The 21024-nt window shown below is 37.8% G+C and overlaps 1 protein-coding gene across 1 annotated transcript in view; it reads left to right on the forward strand.

The window, feature by feature from the left end:
- LOC140468653 (uncharacterized) overlaps positions 1-21024 on the forward strand; it is a 114142-nt gene that overhangs the window by 2362 nt on the left and 90756 nt on the right. Inside the window, exons 2-4 of the mRNA XM_072564737.1 lie at positions 8714-8779; positions 14961-15026; positions 18822-18887. Of these exons, the coding sequence (XP_072420838.1) occupies positions 8714-8779; positions 14961-15026; positions 18822-18887 (198 nt within the window). The remainder of the gene's footprint in view (positions 1-8713; positions 8780-14960; positions 15027-18821; positions 18888-21024) is intronic.

The raw sequence follows: 21024 nt of genomic DNA on the forward strand, positions 1-21024 counted from the left end.
TGTAACAAACACTACTTTGGACAATCAGGCAGAAAACTAGCCACCAGGCTACATGAACATCAACCAACCACAAAAGGCATGGCCCACTGTCACTAGTGTCTTTACATACAGGCGATGAAGTACACCACGTCAAAAGAGACAACACACCCATCCTCAGACTAGCCAAACAGAAACATGTAAGAGAATTCTTCGAAGCATGACACTTCAACATGCATCGACGAACAAACACATTGACTTGGATCCCATTTACTACCTCCTGTGAAAAAGACCAGGAAATGACATCACCATACGAAATTACATCACTAGAAGTGACATCACCAAGGCTACGAAATCTAAACACATAAATAAAATGCGGGCCATGCAACCAGCAATATATCCGGAGGCTCACTAATGATGTTAATTGGTATGGTGACAAAATGTCCGAAACTGAACCTTCCCGTTCAGCGAGCAAACCTGCATCCAGAACCTCAAAATGAGCTACGAATCTTATCAAAACTTGCTAATCTGAGAACCTTTTAAGATATTATTAACTAAATCTATTGTGCTGCAATGCTTAGTTTTGGATAAATATAAGCAATTAATGAGAGACATATAGAGTTTGTAATTCAATATTTTGAGTTGATTCATTACTTTCTAACAAGAATATAAGAGCCCGAAAAAACTATCGAACGGGAAATCAATTTCAATTGTTCACGCTGCAGATGCAAAAACAGCACAAATCCTGAAGTTTGGGAATAGATACAAAGATCAGCAAACAGCCACAAATTACCTTGGAAAAGTAACTAAAATGGAATACAAAAGGGACTTGTCAGGGACATCAAAAAGACAAGAAATGTATTCATTGCATAAAGGAAGTAAAGGAGCAATAAAGGCTGAAAGCGGGGGAATTTCGATGAAGATTGGGAAAAGCCAGACCTATTGAATGATTACTTTTCCTAAGTAATTACAGTCAAGAATGTCATTTTGTGATACATTAATTACCTTCTTCCATCCTATTATCATTCAGAAAGTCAAAGGTAGGTCAATAAATAGAGGCGAGAGCAAGTTGCAGGGTTAGGTAAGATTACGACATTTAAAATTTATTTCGAGAAGGACACAGATAGAAAATGTTTGGAGGGCTATGGGCCAAATGCAGGCGAATGGAACTGGTATAAATTGTGAACCGATTTGAATCACAGGGTCTCGTTCTGTGTTTTATGACTTTATATTTCTAGATTATTATTAGAGGTCAGGTCTGCGGAACTCTCTATTTCTCCCCATTGAATGTGACATAAGAAAGGTTCAATGCGGTTCCTTCATTTTATACCTTCAGTATAAACGTCAGTGAAGTTTTGTTAGGTTTGGACACTGCATCAGGGCAAGAAATGTATATTCCAGTGGATAGAAGGCAACCGGACAGGAAAGAGCAAAGATTATCTCAGGAACAGGAAGGGATAGATAACTAAACAACGATTGTTTATTTCACTAAAATACTACATTACGTTGGGTCCCAATCCAATCACTTTTTATTTCCTTTTTTAATGTTATCTATAACGTGTTGAAAGTGCTGAACGGAGTGCAGAAACTTGACAACAGTACGTTAATGTCATATTCGTTGATACGGAATGAGAGAGTTTTTGTCTGCAGGAATTAGTTAAGATAGTTGAGTGGAACCAAATGCAGCAGAACCAGAACAGTTTGAGATCCTATATTGTGGGAAGCTTTGACGGGTAGTGAAATTATCAATAAATGACTGGATTTTGAAAGTCTTACAACAACTGAACAATATCTGTGCAAAGGTAAAGTCACAGAAGACAAGCTCTCGAGTTGAGGGCGTTGACGAATGGTAGTGTGACCAGGTGGTCACTACACCTCAGGGAAGGGGAGAGGTTGAGAAAGACAGTTTTACAATGGCAACCTGAGCTGATGGAAGAAATTAATGGTGGCATCACTAACGGTTCACCAATCCAACTGATCTAAGTACTTACATCACACATTCATTTGACAGATGGATGATGTAGTGACAGTCAGGGAGAATATATATACTATAAAAAGAGAAATTACTGGAAAAGTTCAGCAGGTCTGGCAGTGCTATGTAGAGAATTCAATTAATGTTTCTGGTTGAGCGACTATTGTTCAAAAGTGAAGGAAGATATGACATTGATATCTGAAACAAAGAACGAGATTAATGCAGGCTCATGTTAAAATTGTAAGAAGCACAGATACACCATTGTGTTCTATTTTCCGATTGTTCATAGTGTGGAAAAATGAGAATTCCTTGGACAGCAACACTACATGTATGTTTTGCACGCAGAGGAATATTACACCTGCAAGCAGTTAAGAAAGACTGTATGTCTATAGATGCTCAAATTTTACTACTGGACAATGAAATGATAACGAAATGCAATGTGTGCAACACCATCAGGGCAATAGGTATTGTGGACTAAGAAAGAAATCAATTTCCTTTGAGTGATTGAAATGCCAATTTAGAAAATAATTTGGAAGATAAGTGTACAAATACAAATTACCACGTACCTTCTCAACATTCAGAACATTTTAATTATTTTACTGAATATGGATATTTCAAAACAAAAACAAGAGTTAGCACAGAACGTTGCTTCAGAGTACAGTGTGATGAGTGTGCTCGAATCGGAAGGCAAAAGAAAAATTTTATAGTTGGCCATCTTGTTTGCAAAGCCTTCGGTAAAGAATTCAGATCATAAGTTTGTAACACGTTGATAATTAGTTTATTTGACATTCGATCTTCAATTTTCAATATATATATATAAACACACATAACTGCAAAGCATAATGACATTGAACTGTAGGCTATTTGAGTTCGTTCTCCACTTTCAAACTTCCAAATAAAAAATTCTGGAAAAATGAAGTTGAGAACGGCAATCAATTCTACATGTTTGTATTATATAAGCATGTTTTCGAAGTTTTTTATTTCACAAATAGAATACGACGTGCTGTGAGAGCAAGATGAAATACAATTGTGGCAGGCAGAATGCAGAATGGTACACCCTCGCCTGTTCACTGTTGGAAACCCGGAACAAAGTACTTCATTGAGCCTGTTGAGAATGTGATTGAGCTTTGAAGTTATAACTTTATGAGTTGCGTAGTTCTTCAAACTGAAAGCAATTTTACAAACATCTAATTTAACAGTTTCTGAAATGAGCACCCAAAAATCTTGGAGTGATTTCACTGCAGGCATAAATGTTACTCCGAAAGGTAAACGTTAAACTATAAATTGCTGAACACTTTCTCGACATTTCATACAAATAGACAGCAAGTACAGTATTTTTCAACCAGAGATGCCAGTCAGGACATTAATTTCTATAAAAGTATAACGCGATTAGAGTGCTGGAATTATAAGGTAAATAAAAAATAATTGCTGAACTTATTGTTTGCAAGTATCTTGGAAAGCATTCAAAAGAGAAACTTTTAAGGTTTTGTTAACTAAATCTGGTTAGGTGTCATGACTATTACTGTGTAAACGTGAACAATGAAAACAGGGACATATACAGTTTATAACTCAATTCATTTGAGTTCACTCTTCAGTTCCTAACGAGAGAATAAGAATAGGAAAGAAACTGTCGTCAGGGGAATAAACTTCAAATGATTCGTCGACATATGTAATTATCACATACCTCCTGATGATTAGGAAAAGATTCAAAGACCATAAACAACCAAAAAGGAGCTTGTATGTGCTGCCTAAACGGAATATGAAAGGAAATGTACCAGGGGCAATAAAGCGCGAATAAATGTTGTATTTATAAAGCAAGACCAGGAGAAATGGTTACAGTTGAAATTTCTTTAAACAAATATGGACATTTGGAAATATTATGTTATGAAATATTCATTATCCTCCTCCTTTTATGACTCAGGATCACAAAGATTGATCATACTAATCAGCACAAAGAGCAAGTTGTAGAATCAGGTACAAATACAACAGTTAAATGATATTTGGAGAAGGACACGAATAGGAAATGTTTTGAGGGATATGGGCCAAACGCAAGCGAAAAGGACTGGTTTAATTGGTGAAATAAATTAGATCACAGGGTCTCTTTCTGTGCTGGATGATTCCATCAGCCTAGATGTGAGTCGATGGTCATTTCATTATAACGTTCTGTTTCGCCCCACCTAATGCGATGCAAGAAAGTATCGACAAGGTAACGTCTTTTTATACACTCAATTTAAATTGCAGTGAATTTTTGTTATGGTTGCAACGAGCATCAGGGCATGAGATATAAAGACAAGATTATACAAGACAAAGGGACCGGAGAGATCAAAGATTATCTCAGCAGAAGGAAGGGACGGACAACAAGCAATGCATGCTTATTTCACTACAATACCACATTCCTTTGGTTTCGACGCCAGTCACCTTTTATTGCCATTATTTTTAGGCAATCTAGATGGATTTAAAAGTGCCTGGCGAGTTCAGAAAATTGAAAACAGTACAGAAATGTCACGTCAGTTGATATTGAATGACAAAGTTTTAGTCTGCAGCAATTGATTGAGATAGTTAAGCCAAGATTAAATGGTTTGAAATGGTTCATTGAAGGATGTTTTGACAGGTGGTCGAGTTATCAATGGATGACTCGATTTGAAAGTTTTACGGGGACCAAGCAATGTCAGTGTCAAGATAAAGTCAACACAGTCCTCCTCTAACTAGTTAAAAATCGCACAACACCAGGTTATAGTTCAACAGGTTTAATTGGAAGCACACCAGCTTTCGGAGAGTCGCTCCTTCATGAGGTGGCCGTGAAGGGATAAATCCTAACACGTAGAATTTATAGCAAAAATTTACAGTGTGATGTAACTGAAATTATACAATGAAAAATCGATTGTCTGTTAAGCCTTTCATGTGTTATAATATAGTGATAGTTTCACTTCTTTCATGTGTAAATCACAAAATCTTTTTTTTCTTAAAGCGTTGCAGTCTGTGGTTAGCTGTTACCAATGGTAATAGCTAGAAAATATGTTCAAGGTGTTGGCATGGAACACTGGGGAAACTGAACAAAGGCTATGACAACGGATGAATGGGCACCGCATAGCAATCAACAGACTGGAGGGTTGCCTCCCAGTTAGGGAACACTTCAATGGTCCAGGACATTCAGCCTCGGACCTTCGGGTGACAGTCCCCCAAGGTGTACTTCGGGACAGGCAGCAGAGAAAAGTGACAGAGCAGAGGCTGATAGCTAAGTTACATACCCATAGGGAGGGCCTCAACAGGGAACTTGGTTTTTGTGACATTACAGGTGACCGCCATTACACTATACACACACAAAGACACTCCTACACACACACACACACACACACACACACACATTCTCTCTCTTTCTCTCTCTCACACACACACACAAACACAGGCACTCCTATACACACATACACACGGACACACATACACACAGACGCACAAACAGACACCCATACACACACTTACAGACACATACACTCCCACACTCACACATGAACCCCCGACAGACTTAAGACACTCTGCACTCACTACACACACGTACACTTTCTCACACTCACAACCCCCAACCCAGACAGACACACACACAGACAGCCAAAGACCCACATGCACACATATACTTTGTGGGGTGAATTTGTACTTGCAGGGTTACATTGTACTTTGCTCAAAACTTACATGAGTTCATGTAGAATTCTGAGCTTAAAAACTGCATGAATTCATGTAAAACTCCATTATCTCACTTTTTAGATTAAAATCAATCTAAACGTCATGGCACAGACAGAGTACACAGGTGGCCAACACCTTCAACATATTGTCTTGCTATCACCATTATTAACAGCTAACTCGAGGATATGACTTTGTTTAAAAAAAGGTTTTGGGATTTACACATGAAAGAAGTCAAACTTTCACGGTATTCCAACAGATGAAAGGCTTAACAGACAATTAATTTTTCAATGTATAATGTCAGTTACAAGACTCTGTAAATTTTTGCTATAAATTCTGCGTGTTAGGATTGATCTCTCCACGATCACCCAATGAAGGATCGACGTTCCGAAAGCTGGTGTGCTTCCAATTAAACCTGTTGGACTATAACCTGATGTTGTGTGATTTTTAACTTTGTACACCCCAGTGCAACACCGTCACCTACAAATCATGCCTCCTCTAACTACTAATACTTCTCCCAGCGTGTCACCACACCTCTGACAAAATGATAAAGAGAGCCTTGCAATGTTAACAAAGCTGGTGGAAAAATTGAATGGTTAGACGTCTAGCTGTTTATTAATCTACCTGAGCTAACTGCTTACATCCCACATTTCACTTCATAGATAGGAAAGGTGGTCACCAATTCAGATGAACTACATAATTTTTAAAAAAACTGTTTGAAAATCTAATCATTTCTGGTACATCTGTGGAGACAAATCAAAGTTAATGTTTTAGTTTGAGTGATCCTCACACAGAATCGATAGAACGCATGACTTTGATAACTAAAGCAAAGAACAAAATGAGTGCAGAGCCATGTTAGAATTAATAAAAAAAACACAGTTACAACGTTGTTTTCTATTCGACATAATTTGGAAGAATGTGACTTTATAGGATAGGGTGACTGCATGTATATTTTATAGACAGCAGAATAGTATGCATGGAAAGAAAAGGACAGCTGTTATTCAGTTCAATGCTCACTGCTCAATAATCGATGAAGTTATGATAAGGAAATAGGGTGTGTGAAAAAATATCAAGGCACCATATATTGTGAGAAAGTAAGATATGATTCACCTTTAAGTGATACAAATACCCACATAAAAAGTATTCTGAAACCTAAGTGTGCAAATATAAATTGCTTAAAACCTTCCCAACATTGTGAAAAATTATGCTTTTTTAATGAATCTGGAAATTTTTAAACAAAATGGAAAGTTAGCAAGGAAATTTGCAGAAAAACACAGTGTGATGAGTGTGCTCGAATTGGAAGACAAAAGGAAAATATAATAGTTGGAATGGCTGCTTGCAAATGCTTCAGTAAGGAACTGAAATCATAAATTTGTGGTAAATTGTTAACTGGATTATTTGAAATTCGATCTTACACACATATATATGAAGCATAAATAATCTGCAGTACAATTCATTTGTGTTGATTCATCACGTTCAAACCAGAGAATGAATTCAGGAAAAATAAGATTCAGAACGGCAATCAATTTCACGTCTTGTATGACCGAAGCACGTTTTCAAATTTCCTTGCTTCACAAATAAAATGCACAGTCCTGTGAAGACAAGGTGATATACAATTGTCCCATGTAAAACGCAGAATAGTACTCACTCACCCACTGTTAGAACCTCGGAATAAAGTACTTCATTGAGCCTGCACAGAATATAATTGAGCAGTGAAGTTGTAATTTTGTAAGGTGTGTAGCTTTTCAACCACCCAGCAATGTTGCATACATCGATTTTAAGAGTTTCCGAAGTGAGCACTCAAGCATCTTGGTGTGATTCGACTGCAGACAGAAAAAATATACCGAATGGTATGTGTTAACATGCAAATTGCCGATCATCTATTGGAAATTGCAAACAAATAGACTTCAATTACAGCATTTCTTAAAAAACAAAATAATAACACTCAGGTCATTACTTTCTGCAAAAATATTAGTGATTAGAGTGTTGGCATTGTCATGTAAACTATTTGCTGATATCATTGCTCACAATTACTTCAGAAACCTTTCAAAACAAAAACTTTTAAGGTATTGTTTACTCAATTGTTTACAAAGTACATGGTTTTGGTACCTGAAGCAAAAACCAAAAAGGAGTGCAAGTTCATGTTACAATTGTGGAAAGCACAGATGCACCGTTGTGATCTACTTTCCTTAATGTGAAAGCATGTGACTCAAAACGACAGGGTGATTCAATAAATATTTTACAGGCAGCAGAGAATTTTACATGAAAGCAGAAACACAGTCTTTATTCAGTTCGATGTTCACTGCTTTGTACTGCACGATGGCATGATAACGAAATACAGTGCTTTTAAATCTATGAAAGAACAATATATTGGGAAAAGGAAACAAAAATGCATCAACTTTGAGTCGTTCAAGTGCCTACTTAATATTTATTCTGAAATGTAAGTTTACAAATATAAACTACTAATTACCTTCTCAACATGCACAACAGTTGAACTTATTTTTAATTGAATATGACATTAATTAAATAAAAACAAAGTCAGAACAGAACGACTGGAAAAATAGTGTGATGAGTGTGCTCGAATCGGAAGACAAAAGGAAAATGTAATAAACAGCCGTACTCTTTGCAAATGCTTCTGTAAAATGATTGAACTCATACATTTGTAACAAAATGCTAATGAGATTATTTGACATGCGATCATTAATTTTCAATAAACATATATATATAACTGTGGGAACATAAATAATCTGCAGTTCAATTAGTCTGCATTAATTCTCCACTTTCAAACCAGAGAATGAATTCAGGCAAAATAAGGTACAGCACGATAATCAGTTTTATATGCTGTTGTACATAAGCACGTTTTCAAAGTTTCTTGTTTCAAAAATATAATAGACAGTCCTTTGAGGACAAGGTGAAATTCAATTGTAGTATGCAAAATGGAGACTGATACTCCTTCACCCACTGTTGGAACTTCGGAACAAAGAACCTCATTGAACCTGTTGAGAATATGATTAAGCTGTGAAGTTGTAATTTTATAAGTTGTGCATTTTTTCAGACACCCAGTAATGTTACAAACATCTATTTTCACAGCTTCCGATGTGAGCACTCAAACATCTTGGCGAGATTTGACTGGAGACATACGGGATATTTCGAATGGTAAGTGAAAAATATAAATTGCAGATCATCTATCGGAAATTGCAAAAAAATAGACTTCAATTACAGCATTTCTTAAAAAAAATAATAGCAGTCAGGTCAATACGTTCTGTAAAAATATTTGTGAATAGATTGCTGGCATTGTTACGTAATATATCATTTGCTGAATTTATTGCTCACAATTATTTCAGAAACCAGTCGGAATGTTAACTTTTAAGGTATTGTTTACTCAATCTGTTGAGGTTTGATGAAAATTTTGGAGAAATGCGAGTAATGACTGCAGGGAAGCGTTTAGATTATCATTCAGTTCCTTCGAGATCGTTTTACACTTTCTTACCTGGGAGTAAGAGCAGGAAGTACAACCTTTTAAGGGAAATCAATATCAAAAGTTTGTCTCCCCACGCAAAAACATCGAAGATCCTGATGATTAGTAAAACATGACAAAGGACCAGCAAATGGCGCCACAATGCAGCACGTTGTTGTAAAAGGGAACATATCAGGAAAAGTGACAGGTGCAGCAAATGATAAGCATCTGTATCGTGAAATAAAGCGAGCTGAGGAGCAATGATGGCAGAACAGTTGAAACAAATTCACTCAATATTCACAGTTGACAATGTTTTTTTTTCAAATATTAATTGCCTTCCTTCCGCGTTTTATCGTTCAGTAAGTCAAAGAAAGGTCAAATCATTCGACACCGAGAGGAAGTTAAACATGCACGTACAATGACAACATTTGAAAGACATTTAGAGAATAACAAGAGCACAAAAGGTTCAGAGAGATATGAGTGAAAGGCAAAGGGGGATGGTTTAAATTATAAAGTAGCTTGGACCAAATGATCTATTTCTGTGCTGTGTGGGCTCGATGAGCCTCGTGGGTTAATCGAAGCTCAGGACTGCATAGCATTCAATTTCTTCCACTCTAATGGGATGTAAAATACTGTCAATGAAGTTACCAGTCATGATACAATGTATGTAAATTTAAGTAAAGTTTCAGTGTGGTCTGAACGAGCATTAAAGTCCTGAAATGTAAATCTTCGAGGAACTTGATACAAATCATCATAAAAAGTGATCTGAGGGATAGAAAGGGAAGGATAACAAGTAAAGAATGCTTTTTCCTGAAAAATATTGTTCTATTCCATGGCAAGTTTTTATTTCCACTTTTTCGAGTAATCGACATTGTGGTGAAACGTCTGGATGGAATTCAAAAAATTGGAAACAGTTATGTGAGTTGATACTGAATGAGAAAGATTTTTGTCTGCTGGACTGTTGTGAGACATTTCAATGGAACAGTGCCAAATGTAGAAGAGCCAGAATGGTTTCAGATAATTAAGTTAGATTACTTACAGTGTGGAAACAGACCCTTCATCCCAACAAGTTCACACCGAACCTCTGAAGAGCAACCCTCCCAGACCCAATCCCCGACATTTACACCTTCACCTCACACTACGGGCAATTAAGCATAGCCAATTCACCTAACCTTCATATTTGTGGACTGTGGGAGGAAACTGGAGCACCCGGAGGAAACCGACCTGACACGGGGAAAATGTGCTAACTCCATACCGATAGTTGACTGAGGCGGATATTGAGCCCGGTTCGACACTGCTGTGAGGCAGCAGTGCTAACCATTGTGCCACCGTGCTGTAACAGATTGAGGAATGTTTTAAAGGGTGGTGCTATTATCAGTGAGTGACTGAATTTTGAAAGGATTGCAAGATTGGAGCAATCTCAGTGTAAAGACAAAGTCAACAGAGAAATACATTTTCAGTTGTGAGCTTTGACCAAATGGGTCACTACATCTCAGGTTAGGGGAATGGTTGGGAAAATGAACGCTGCAATGGTACCTGAGTTGGTGGAAGGATTGAATGGTGGTCTCATTAAGTGACCAACAATCCAACTGTGCTAAGTTTGTACCTCATGCATCCAATTGATGCATAGGTTAGCTGGTCAAAAAATAAATTGCTTGAAAAGGTCAGCATTTCTGATAGTGTCTGTGAATAGTGAACATAGCTAACGTTTCAGACTGAGCGAGCTTCCCGCAACACTGAAATAACAGATGTATTGACATCCGAAGCAAAGAACACAAGGTGTGCAGCTTCATGTTACAATTGTAAAAAACACAGATGCACCATTGTGACCTACTTTCCGTAATTTGGAAGTGTGTGAATCTCTAGGATAGGGTGACGACTTGTATATTGGAGAGACAGCAAATGGGACTGGTTTGGATTGTAATATAGATTGGAACGAAGTGTCTGTTTCTGCGCTGCATGACTCAACGAGTTAATGGAAGGTCAGGTCTGTGCAACATTCAATTCTTCCCCTCTAATGCGAATAAGGTAGTGTCAGTGATGTTACATGTCATTAGACCGTGAATATAAGTTTTAGGAAAGAGTCTGTGCGATCTGGACCAGTATGGAAACCTAAAATGTAAGGACAAAATGACCACAGTCGTGCTCTCTCAGGTGAGACCTTTCACGAGTGGTAATTTGAGCAGATGGGTCACTACATTACCAGCAGGCAGAGTGATTAAGAAGCACAACACTGCAATGTTAACCTGAGCTGGTGCAAAGATTGAATGGTGGCCTCATTAAATGATCAGTAATCCACTCTGTCAACTGTGTGCATCACACGTTCAATTGATGATTAGGTAAGGTGGATGCAAAGTCAAAGAGAATTTCATGATCAACAATAAAAGAAAAGAAATTGCTTGAAATGCGCAGCACGTCTGAAAGCCTGTGTGGAGGGAAAACACTGGAAACGTTTCGCATTGTGTGATCCTTCCTCAGAACTGCACGAACACATGGCTTTGGTATCGGAAGCAAAGAACAAAAGGGGTGCAGGGTCATGTTACAATTGTGGAAAGCACAGATGCACCGTTGTTATCTACTTTCCCTTAATGTGAAAGCATGTGACTCCAAACGACAGGGTGACTGCATATATATTTTACAGACAGCAGAATATTTTGCATGAAAGCAGAAACACAGTCTTTATTCAGTTCAATATTCACTGCTTTGTACTGCACGATGACATGATAACGAAATACAGTGCCTTCAAATCTATGAAAGAACCATATATCGAAAAAAAAAGCAATTGCATCAACTTTGGCTGGTTGAAGTGCCAACATAATATTTATTCTGAAATGTAAATTTACAAATATAAACTACTAATTACCATCTAAACATGCAGAACATTTGAACTTATTTTTAACTGACTACGACGTTAATTAAATAAAAACACAGTCAGCACAGTACGACAGGAAAAATACAGTGTGATGTTTTTGCCCGAATCGGAAGAGAAAAGGAAAATGTAATAAACAGCAGTATTCTTTGCAAATGCTTCAGAAAAATAATTGAACTCATACATTTGCAACAAAATATTAATGAGATTATTTGACATGCGATCATTAATGTTACATACACATATATATGTAACTGCGGGTCCATAAATACTGTGCAGTTCATTTCTTTTGCATTGATTCTCCACTGTCAAACTAGAGAATGAATTCAGGCAAAATAAGATACAGTACGATAATCAGTTTTACGTGCTGTTGTACAGAAGCACGTTTTCAAATTTTCTGGTTTCACAAATATAATAGACAGTCATTTGAGGACAAGGTGAAATACAATTGTAGTATGCAAAATGGAGACTGATACTCCTTCACCCACTGTTGGAACTTTGGAACAAAGAACCTCATTGAGCGTGTTGAGAATATGATTAAACTGTGAAGCTGTAATTTTATAAGTTGTGCATTTTTTCAGGCACCCAGTAATGTTACAAACATCTATTTTCACAGCTTCCGATGTGAGCGTTCAAACATCTTGTGATTGGACTGCAGACATACGAGACATTTCGAATTGTAAATTTAAAATATAAATTGCAGATCATCTATTGGAAATTGCAAACAAATAGACTTCAATTACAGCATTTCATAAAAAAATCATCATAATTAGGTCAGGTCATTACTTTCTGTGACAATATTACTGATTAGAGTGCTGGCATTGTCATGTAAAATATCATCATTTGCTGAAATTATTCCTCACAATCATTTCAGAAACCATTCGAAATGTTAACATTTAAGGTATTGTTTACTCACTATGTTGAGGTGTGATGGCAAATATTGGAGAAATGCCAGTAATGACTGCAGGGAAGCATTTCGATTGTCATTCAGTTCCTTCGAGATCGTTTTCCAATTTCTTACCTGGGAGTAAGAGCAGGAAGTACAACCTTGTAAGGGAAATCAATGTCAAAAGTTTGTCTCCCCACGCAAAAACATCGAAGATCCTGATGATCAGTGAAAGGTTAAAAAGGACCTGCAAATGGCTCGACAAAGCAGCACGTGGTTGTGAAAGGGAGCATATCAGGAAATGTGTCAGGGACAGCAAATGATAAGCAAATGTGGCGTGAAATAAAGCGAGCTGAGGAGCAATGATGGCAGAACAGTTGAAATTAATTTCTCAATATTCACAGTTGAAAATGTACCTTTTTTCAAATATTAATTGCCTTCCTTCCTCGTTTTATCATTCAGTAAGTCAAAGAGAGGTCAAAACATTCGACACCAAGAGGAAGTTGGACATGCATGTACCATGACAACATTTGAAAGACATTTTGAGAATAACAAGAGTTCAGAAGGTTCAGAGAGATATGAGTGAACAGGCAAAGGGGGATGGTTTAAATTATAAAGTAGTTTGGACCAAAGGATCTATTTCTGTGCTGATTGGCTCTATGAGCATCGGGGTTAATCGAAGGTCAGGATTGCATTAGACAGTGAATATAAGATTTAGGAAAGAGTCAGTGCGATCTGGACCAGTATCGAAACCCGAAATGTAAGGACAAAGTGACCACAGTCGTGCTCTGTCAGGTAAGAGATTTCGCGAGTGGTAATTTGAGCAGATGGGTCACTACATTATCGGCAGGTAGAGTGATCAAGAAACAGAACTCTGCAATGTTAACCTGAGCTGGTGTAAGGATTGAATGGTGGCCTCATTAAATGATCTGCAATCCACTCTGCCAACTGTGTGCATCACACATTCAATTGATGGTTCGGTCAGGTGGTCACAAAGTCAAAGAGAATACATGATCAACATTTAAAAAAATGAAATTTCTTCAAATGCTTTGCATTTCTGATAGCCTGTATGGAGAGAAAACACTGGAAACCTTTCGGATTGAGTGATCCTTCCTCAGAACTGCACGAACACATGGCTTTGGTATCTGAGAGCAAAGAACAAAAGGGATGCAGGTCAATGTTACAATTGTGGAAAGCACAGATGCACCGTTGTGAACTAACTTCCCGTAATGTGAAAGTATGTGACTCTAAACGACAGGGTGACTGCATATATATTTCACAGACAGCAGAATATTTTGCATGAAAGCAGAAACACCGTCTTTATTCAGTTCGATTTTCACTGCTTCCTATTGCACGATGACATGATAACGAAATACAGTGCCTTCAAATCTATGAAAGAATCATATATTGGAAAACAAAGGAAATGCATCAACTTTGAGTGGTTCAAGTGGCTACATAATATTTATTCTGAAATGTAAGTTTACAAATATAAACTACTAATCACCTTCTCAACATGCAGAACTTTTGAACTTATTTTTAACTGAATATGACGTTAATTAAATAAAAACAAAGTCAGCATAGAACGACAGGAAAAATACAGAGTGATGAGTGCGCTTGAAACGGAAGACAAAAGGAAAATGTCATAATCAGCTGTATTATTTGCAAATGCTTCAGTAAAAGAATTGAACTCATACATTTGTAACCAAAAGTTAATGAGACTATTTCACATGCGATCATTAATTTTCAATACACATATATATGTAACTGCGGGTACATAAATAATCTGCAGTTCAATTGTTCTGCATTGAAACTCCGCTTTCAAACCAGAGAATGAATTCAGGCAAAATAAGGGACAGCACGATAATCAGTTTTACGTGCTGGTGGACATAAGCACGTTTTCAAAATTTCTTCTTTCACAATTATAATAGACAGTCCATTGAGGACAAGGTGAAATACAATTGTAGTATGCCAAATGGAGACTGATACTCCTTCACCCACTGTTGGAACTTCGGAACAAAGAACCTCATTGAGCCTGTTGAGAATATGATTAAGCTGTGAAGTTGTAATTTTATAAGTTGTGCGTTTTTCAGACACCCAGTAATGTAACAAATATCTATTTTCACAGCTTCCGATGTGAGTACTCAAACATCTTGGAGTGATTCCACTGTAGACATACGGGATATTTCGAATGGTAAGTGTAAAATATAAATTGCAGATCATCTGTTGGAAATTGCAAACAAATAGACTTCAATTACAGCATTTCTTAAAAAAAAATAATAACAGTCAGATCATTACTTTCTGTCAAAATATTAGTGATTAAATTGCTGGCATTGTCATGTAAAATATCATCATTTGCTGGATTTATTGCTCACAATCATTTCAGAAACCATTCGAAATGTTAACTTTTAAGGTATTGTTTACTCAATCTGTTGAGATGTGATGACAAATTGTGGAGAAATGCGAGGAATGACTGCAGGAATGCATTTAGATTGTCATTCAGTTCCTTCGAGATCGTTTTACACTTTCTTACCTGGGAGTAAGAGCAGGAAGTACAACCTTGTAAGGGATATCAATATCAGAAGTTTGCCTCCCCACGCAAAAACGTCGAAGATCCTGGTGATTAATAAAAGGTTAAAAAGGACCAGCAAATGTCTCCATAAATCCGGACATGGTTGTAAAAGGGAACCTATCAGGAAAAGTGTCTGGGACAGCAAATAATTAGCAACTGTATCGTGAAACAAAGCGAGCTGTGGAGCAATGATGGCAGAACAGTTGAAATTCGTTTCTCTCAATGTTCACCGTTGACAATTTTTTTCCAAATATTAATTGCCTTCCTTCCTCGTTTTATCATTCAAGAGAGGTCAAAACGGTCGACACCAAGAGGAAGTTGTACATGCACATACAATGGCAACGTTTGAAAGACATTTAGAGAATAACAAGAGTACAAAAGTTTCACAGAGATATGACTGAACAGGCAAGGGTGTACGGTTTAAATTGTAATGTAGCTTTGACCAAAGTGTCTGTTTCTGTGCTGTGTGGCTCTGTGAGCCTCGGGGTGAATCGAAGCTCAGGACTGCATGGCATTCAATTTCTTCCACTATAATGGGATGTAAAATAATGTCAGTTAGGTTACCTGTCATTATACAATGAATGTAAATTTAAGTAAAGCTTCCGTCTGGTCTGAACGAGTATTAAAGCCTTGAAATGTAAATCTGAGACGAAATTGATACGAAATATCATTTTAAAAATCCGACGGATAGAAAAGGAAGGATTGCAAGAAAAGAATGTTTTTTTCTGGACAACATTGTTCTCTTTCAAGGCAATCAGTTTTTATTTCTACTTTTACGAGTCATCTACATAGTGGTGAAACGTCTGGACGGATTAAAAAAATTGGAAACAGTTACGTCAGTTGACACTGAATGAGAAAGATTTTTGTCTGCTGGACTTTTGTGAGACATTTCAATGGAACAGTGCCAAATGTAGCAGAGCCAGAATGGTTTGAGATAAATCGATTACATTACTTGCAGTGTGGAAACTGGCCCTTCATCCCAACAAGTCCATGCCACCCTCTGAAGAGCAACCTTCCCAGACCCAATTCCCCCTACATTTACACCTTCACCTAACACTGCGGGTAATTAAGCATCGCCAATTAATCTAACCTGCACATATGTGGACTGTGGGAGGAGGCTGGAGCACCCGAAGGAAACCCATGATGACATGGCGCAAAAGTGCAAACTCCAAGCAGACAATTGCCTGAGACTGAAATTGAGCCGGGCTCTCCACTGCTGTGAGGCAGCAGTGCTAACCACTGTGTCACCGTGCCATGACAGATTGAGGAAAGTTTTAAAGAGTTTTGCAATTATCAGTAAGTGACTGAATTTTGAAAGGATTCCCAGATTGGAGCAATCTCAGTGTAAAGGCGAAGTCAACATGAACATACGCTTGCAGTTGAGAGCTTTGACTGGTCGCAGTTTGACCAGATGGGCCACTGCACCCCTGGTTCGGGGGAGGGTTGGGAACCAGAACCTTGCAATGGTACCTGAGTTGGTTGAAGGATTGAATGGTGGTCTCATTAAGTGAGCCACAATCCAAGTGTGCTAAGTTTGTACCTCATACATTCAATTGATGCGCAGGTTAGCTGGTCAAAAAAAAATAAATTGTTTGAAAAGCTCAGCATTTCTGATAGCGTCTGTGGAGAGAGAACAAAGGGACCGTTTCAGATTGAGCGATCTTCCCGCAGCACTGAAAGAACACATGACTTTGACACCCGAAGCAAAGAACATAAGGTGCGAAGCTTCATGTTACAATTGTAAAAAGCACAGAGGCACCATTGTGACCTACTTTCCGTAATGTGGAAGTGTGTGTGTCTCTCTTAGGATAGTGTGACGACATGTATATTTGATAGACAGCAAATGGGCCTGGTTTGCATTGTAATATAGATTGGAACGAAGTTTCTGTTTCTGCGCGGCATGACTCAATGAGTTAATGGACGGTCAGGTCTGTGTAACATTTAATTCTTCCCCTCTAATGCGAATAAGGTCGTGTCAATGATGTTACATGTCATTAGAAAGTGAATATAAGTTTTAGGAAAGAGTCAGTGCGATCTGGACCAGTATCGAAACCTGAAATGTAAGGACAAAGTGACCTCAGTCGTGCTCTCTCAGGTGAGAGATTTTGCGAGTGGTAATTTGAGCAGATGGGTCACTACATTACCGGCAGGTAGAGTGATTAAGAAACACATGCATGCAATGTTAACCTCAGCTGGCGCAAAGATGGAATAGTGACCTCATTAAATGATCTGCAATCCACTCTGCCAACTGTGTGCATCACACATTCAATTGGTGGATAGGTCACGTGGTCGCAAAGGCAAAGAGAGTTCATGAGCAACATTTAAAAAATGAAATTGCTTGAAATGCTCAGCATTTCTGTGAGCCTGAGTGGAGAGAAAAGACAGGAAACCTTTCGGATTGAGTGATCCTTCCTCAGAACTGCACGAACTTTGGTATCTGAAGCAAAGAACAAAAGGAGTGCAGGTTCATGATACAATTGTGGAAAGCACAGATGCACCGTTGTGAACTAACTTCCCGTAATGTGAAAGTATGTGACTCTAAACGACAGGATGACTGCATATATATTTCACAGACAGCAGAATATTTTGCATGAAAGCAGAAACATCGCCTTTATTCAGTTCGATGTTCACTGCTTTCTCCTGCACGATGACATGATAACGAAATACAGTGCCTTCAAATCTATGAAAGAACCATATACTGGAATAAAAAGGAAATGCATCAATTTTGAGTGGTTCAAATGCCTACATCATAATTATTCTGAAATGTAAGTTTACAAATATAAACTACTAATCACCTTCTCAACATGCAGAACTTTTGAACTTATTTTTAACTGAATATGACGTTAATTAAATAAAAACAAAGTCAGCATAGAACGACAGGAAAAATACAGAGTGATGAGTGCGCTTGAAACGGAAGACAAAAGGAAAATGTCATAATCAGCTGTATTATTTGCAAATGCTTCAGTAAAAGAATTGAACTCATACATTTGTAACCAAAAGTTAATGAGACTATTTCACATGCGATCATTAATTTTCAATACACATATATATGTAACTGCGGGTACATAAATAATCTGCAGTTCAATTGTTCTGCATTGAAACTCCACTTTCAAACCAGAGAATGAATTCAGGCAAAATACGGGACAGCACGATAATCAGTTTTACGTGCTGGTGGACATAAGCACGTCTTCAAAATTTCTTCTTTCACAATTATAATAGACAGTCCATTGAGGACAAGGTGAAATACAATTGTAGTATGCAAAATGGAGACTGATACTCCTTCACCGACTGTTGGAACTTCGGAACAAAGAACTTCATTGACCCTGTTGAGAATATGATTAAGCTGTGAAGTTGTAATTTTATAAGTTGTGCATTTTTTCAGACACCCAGTAATGTTACAAACATCTATTTTCACAGCTTCCGAAGTGAGCACTCAAACATCTTGGAGTGATTCGACTGTAGACATACGGGATATTTCGAATGGTAAGTGTAAAATATTAATTGCAGGTCATCTATTGGAAATTGCAAACAAATAGACTTCAATTACAGCATTTACGAAAAAAAATATGACCAGTCTGGTCATTAAGTTCTGTAAAAATGTTAGTGATTAGAGAGCTGGCATTGTCATGTAAAATAACATCATTTGTGCATTTATTGCTCACAATTATTTCAGAAACCATTCGAAATGTTAACATTTAAGGTATTGTTTACTCCATCTGTTGAGGTGTGAGGACAAATTTTGGAGAAATGCGGGTAATGACTGCAGGGAAGCATTTAGATTGTCATTCAGTTCCTTCGAGATCGTTTAACACTTTCTTACCTGGGAGTAAGAGCAGGAAGTACAACCTTGTAAGGGAAATCAATATCAAAAGTTTGTCACCCCACGCAAAAACATCGACGATCCTGATGATTAGTATAACATTAAAAAGGACCAGCAAATGGCGCCACAAAGCAGCACGTGGTTGTAAAAGGGAATATATCAGGAAAAGTGTCTGGGACAGCAAATGATATGCAACTGTATCGTGAAATAAAGCGACCTGAGGAGCAATGATGGCAGAAAAGTTGAAATTCTTTTCTCTCAATATTCACAGTTGACAAGTTTTTTTTTCAAATATTACTTGCCTTCCTTCCTTGTCTTATCATTCAGTAAATCAAAGAGAGGACAAAACATTCGACATCAAGAGGAATTTGGAAATGCACGTACAATGACAACATTTGAAAGACATTTAGAGAATAACAACAGTACAAAAGTTTCTTAGAGATGTCAGTGTGCAGGCAAAGGTGGATGGTTTGAATTGTAATGTAGCTTGTCCAAAGGGTCGATTTCTGTGCCGTGTGGCTCTATGAGCCTCGGGGGTTAATCGAAGCTCAGGACTGCATAGCATTCAATTTCTTCCACTCTTGTGGGATGTAAAATAGTGTCAATGAGGTTACCTGTCATGATACAATGAATGTAAATTTAAGTAAAGCTTCAGTATGTTCTGAACGAGTATTAAAGTCCTGAAATGAAAAGCTGAAAGGAAATTGATCCGAACTAGCATAACAAAATTTAAATGAGGGATAGAAAAGGAAGGATAGCACTTAAAGAATGTTTCTTTCTGAACAATATTGTTCTATTTCATGGCAATCAGATTTTATTTCCACTTTTTCGAGTCATCTACATTGTGGTGTGAAACGTCTGGACAGAATTCAAAAAATTGAAAACAGTTACGTAAGTTGATATTGAATGAGAAAGATTTTTGTCTGCTGGACTTTTGTGAGACATTTCAATGGAAAGGTCCCAAATGTAGCAGAGTCAGAATGGTTTGAGATAATTAGATTAGATTACTTAGAGTGTGGAAACAGGTGGTTCATCCCAACAATTCGCACCGACCCTCTGAAGAGCATCCAGCCAGACCCAATCCCCTATATTTACTCCTTCACCTAACATTAGGGGCAATTAAGCATAGCCAATTCATCTAACTTGCGCATTTATGGACTGTGGGATGAAACTGGAGCACCCGGAGGTAAACCACGCTGACACTGGGAGATTGTGCAAATTCCACACAGACAGGTGCCTGAGGCGGAAATTGAGCCCGCCTCTCCACTGCTGTGAGGCAGCAGTGCTAACCACTGTGCCACAGTGCCGTAAAAGATTGAGGAAAGTTTAAAGGATGGTGCAATTATCAGTAAGTGAGTGAATTATGAAAGGATTACAAGATTGGAGCAATCTCAGTGTAAAGACAAAATGAAAATAGACATATATTTTCAGTTGTGAGCTTTGACCGCTGGTAGTGTGAACAAATGGGTCACTACATCACAGGTTAGGGGAATGGTTGGGAATAAAGAACGCTGCAATGGTACCTGAATTGGTGGAAGGATTGAATGGTGGTCTCATTAAGTGATCAACAATCCAGCTGTGCTACGTTTGTACCTCATGCATCCAATTGATGCATAGGTTAGCTGGTCAAAAAAAATGAAATTGCTTGAAAACTTCTGCATTTCTGATAGCGTCTATGGAGAGAGAACAAAGCTAACCTTTCAGATTGAGCGATCTTCCCGCAGCACTGAAAGAGCACATGACTTTGACATCCGAAACAAAGAACATAAGGTGCGCAGCTTCATGTTACAATTGTGAAAA

This window comes from Chiloscyllium punctatum, chromosome 47 (genome assembly GCF_047496795.1).
Source record: "Chiloscyllium punctatum isolate Juve2018m chromosome 47, sChiPun1.3, whole genome shotgun sequence".
Taxonomy (NCBI): Eukaryota; Metazoa; Chordata; class Chondrichthyes; order Orectolobiformes; family Hemiscylliidae; genus Chiloscyllium; species Chiloscyllium punctatum.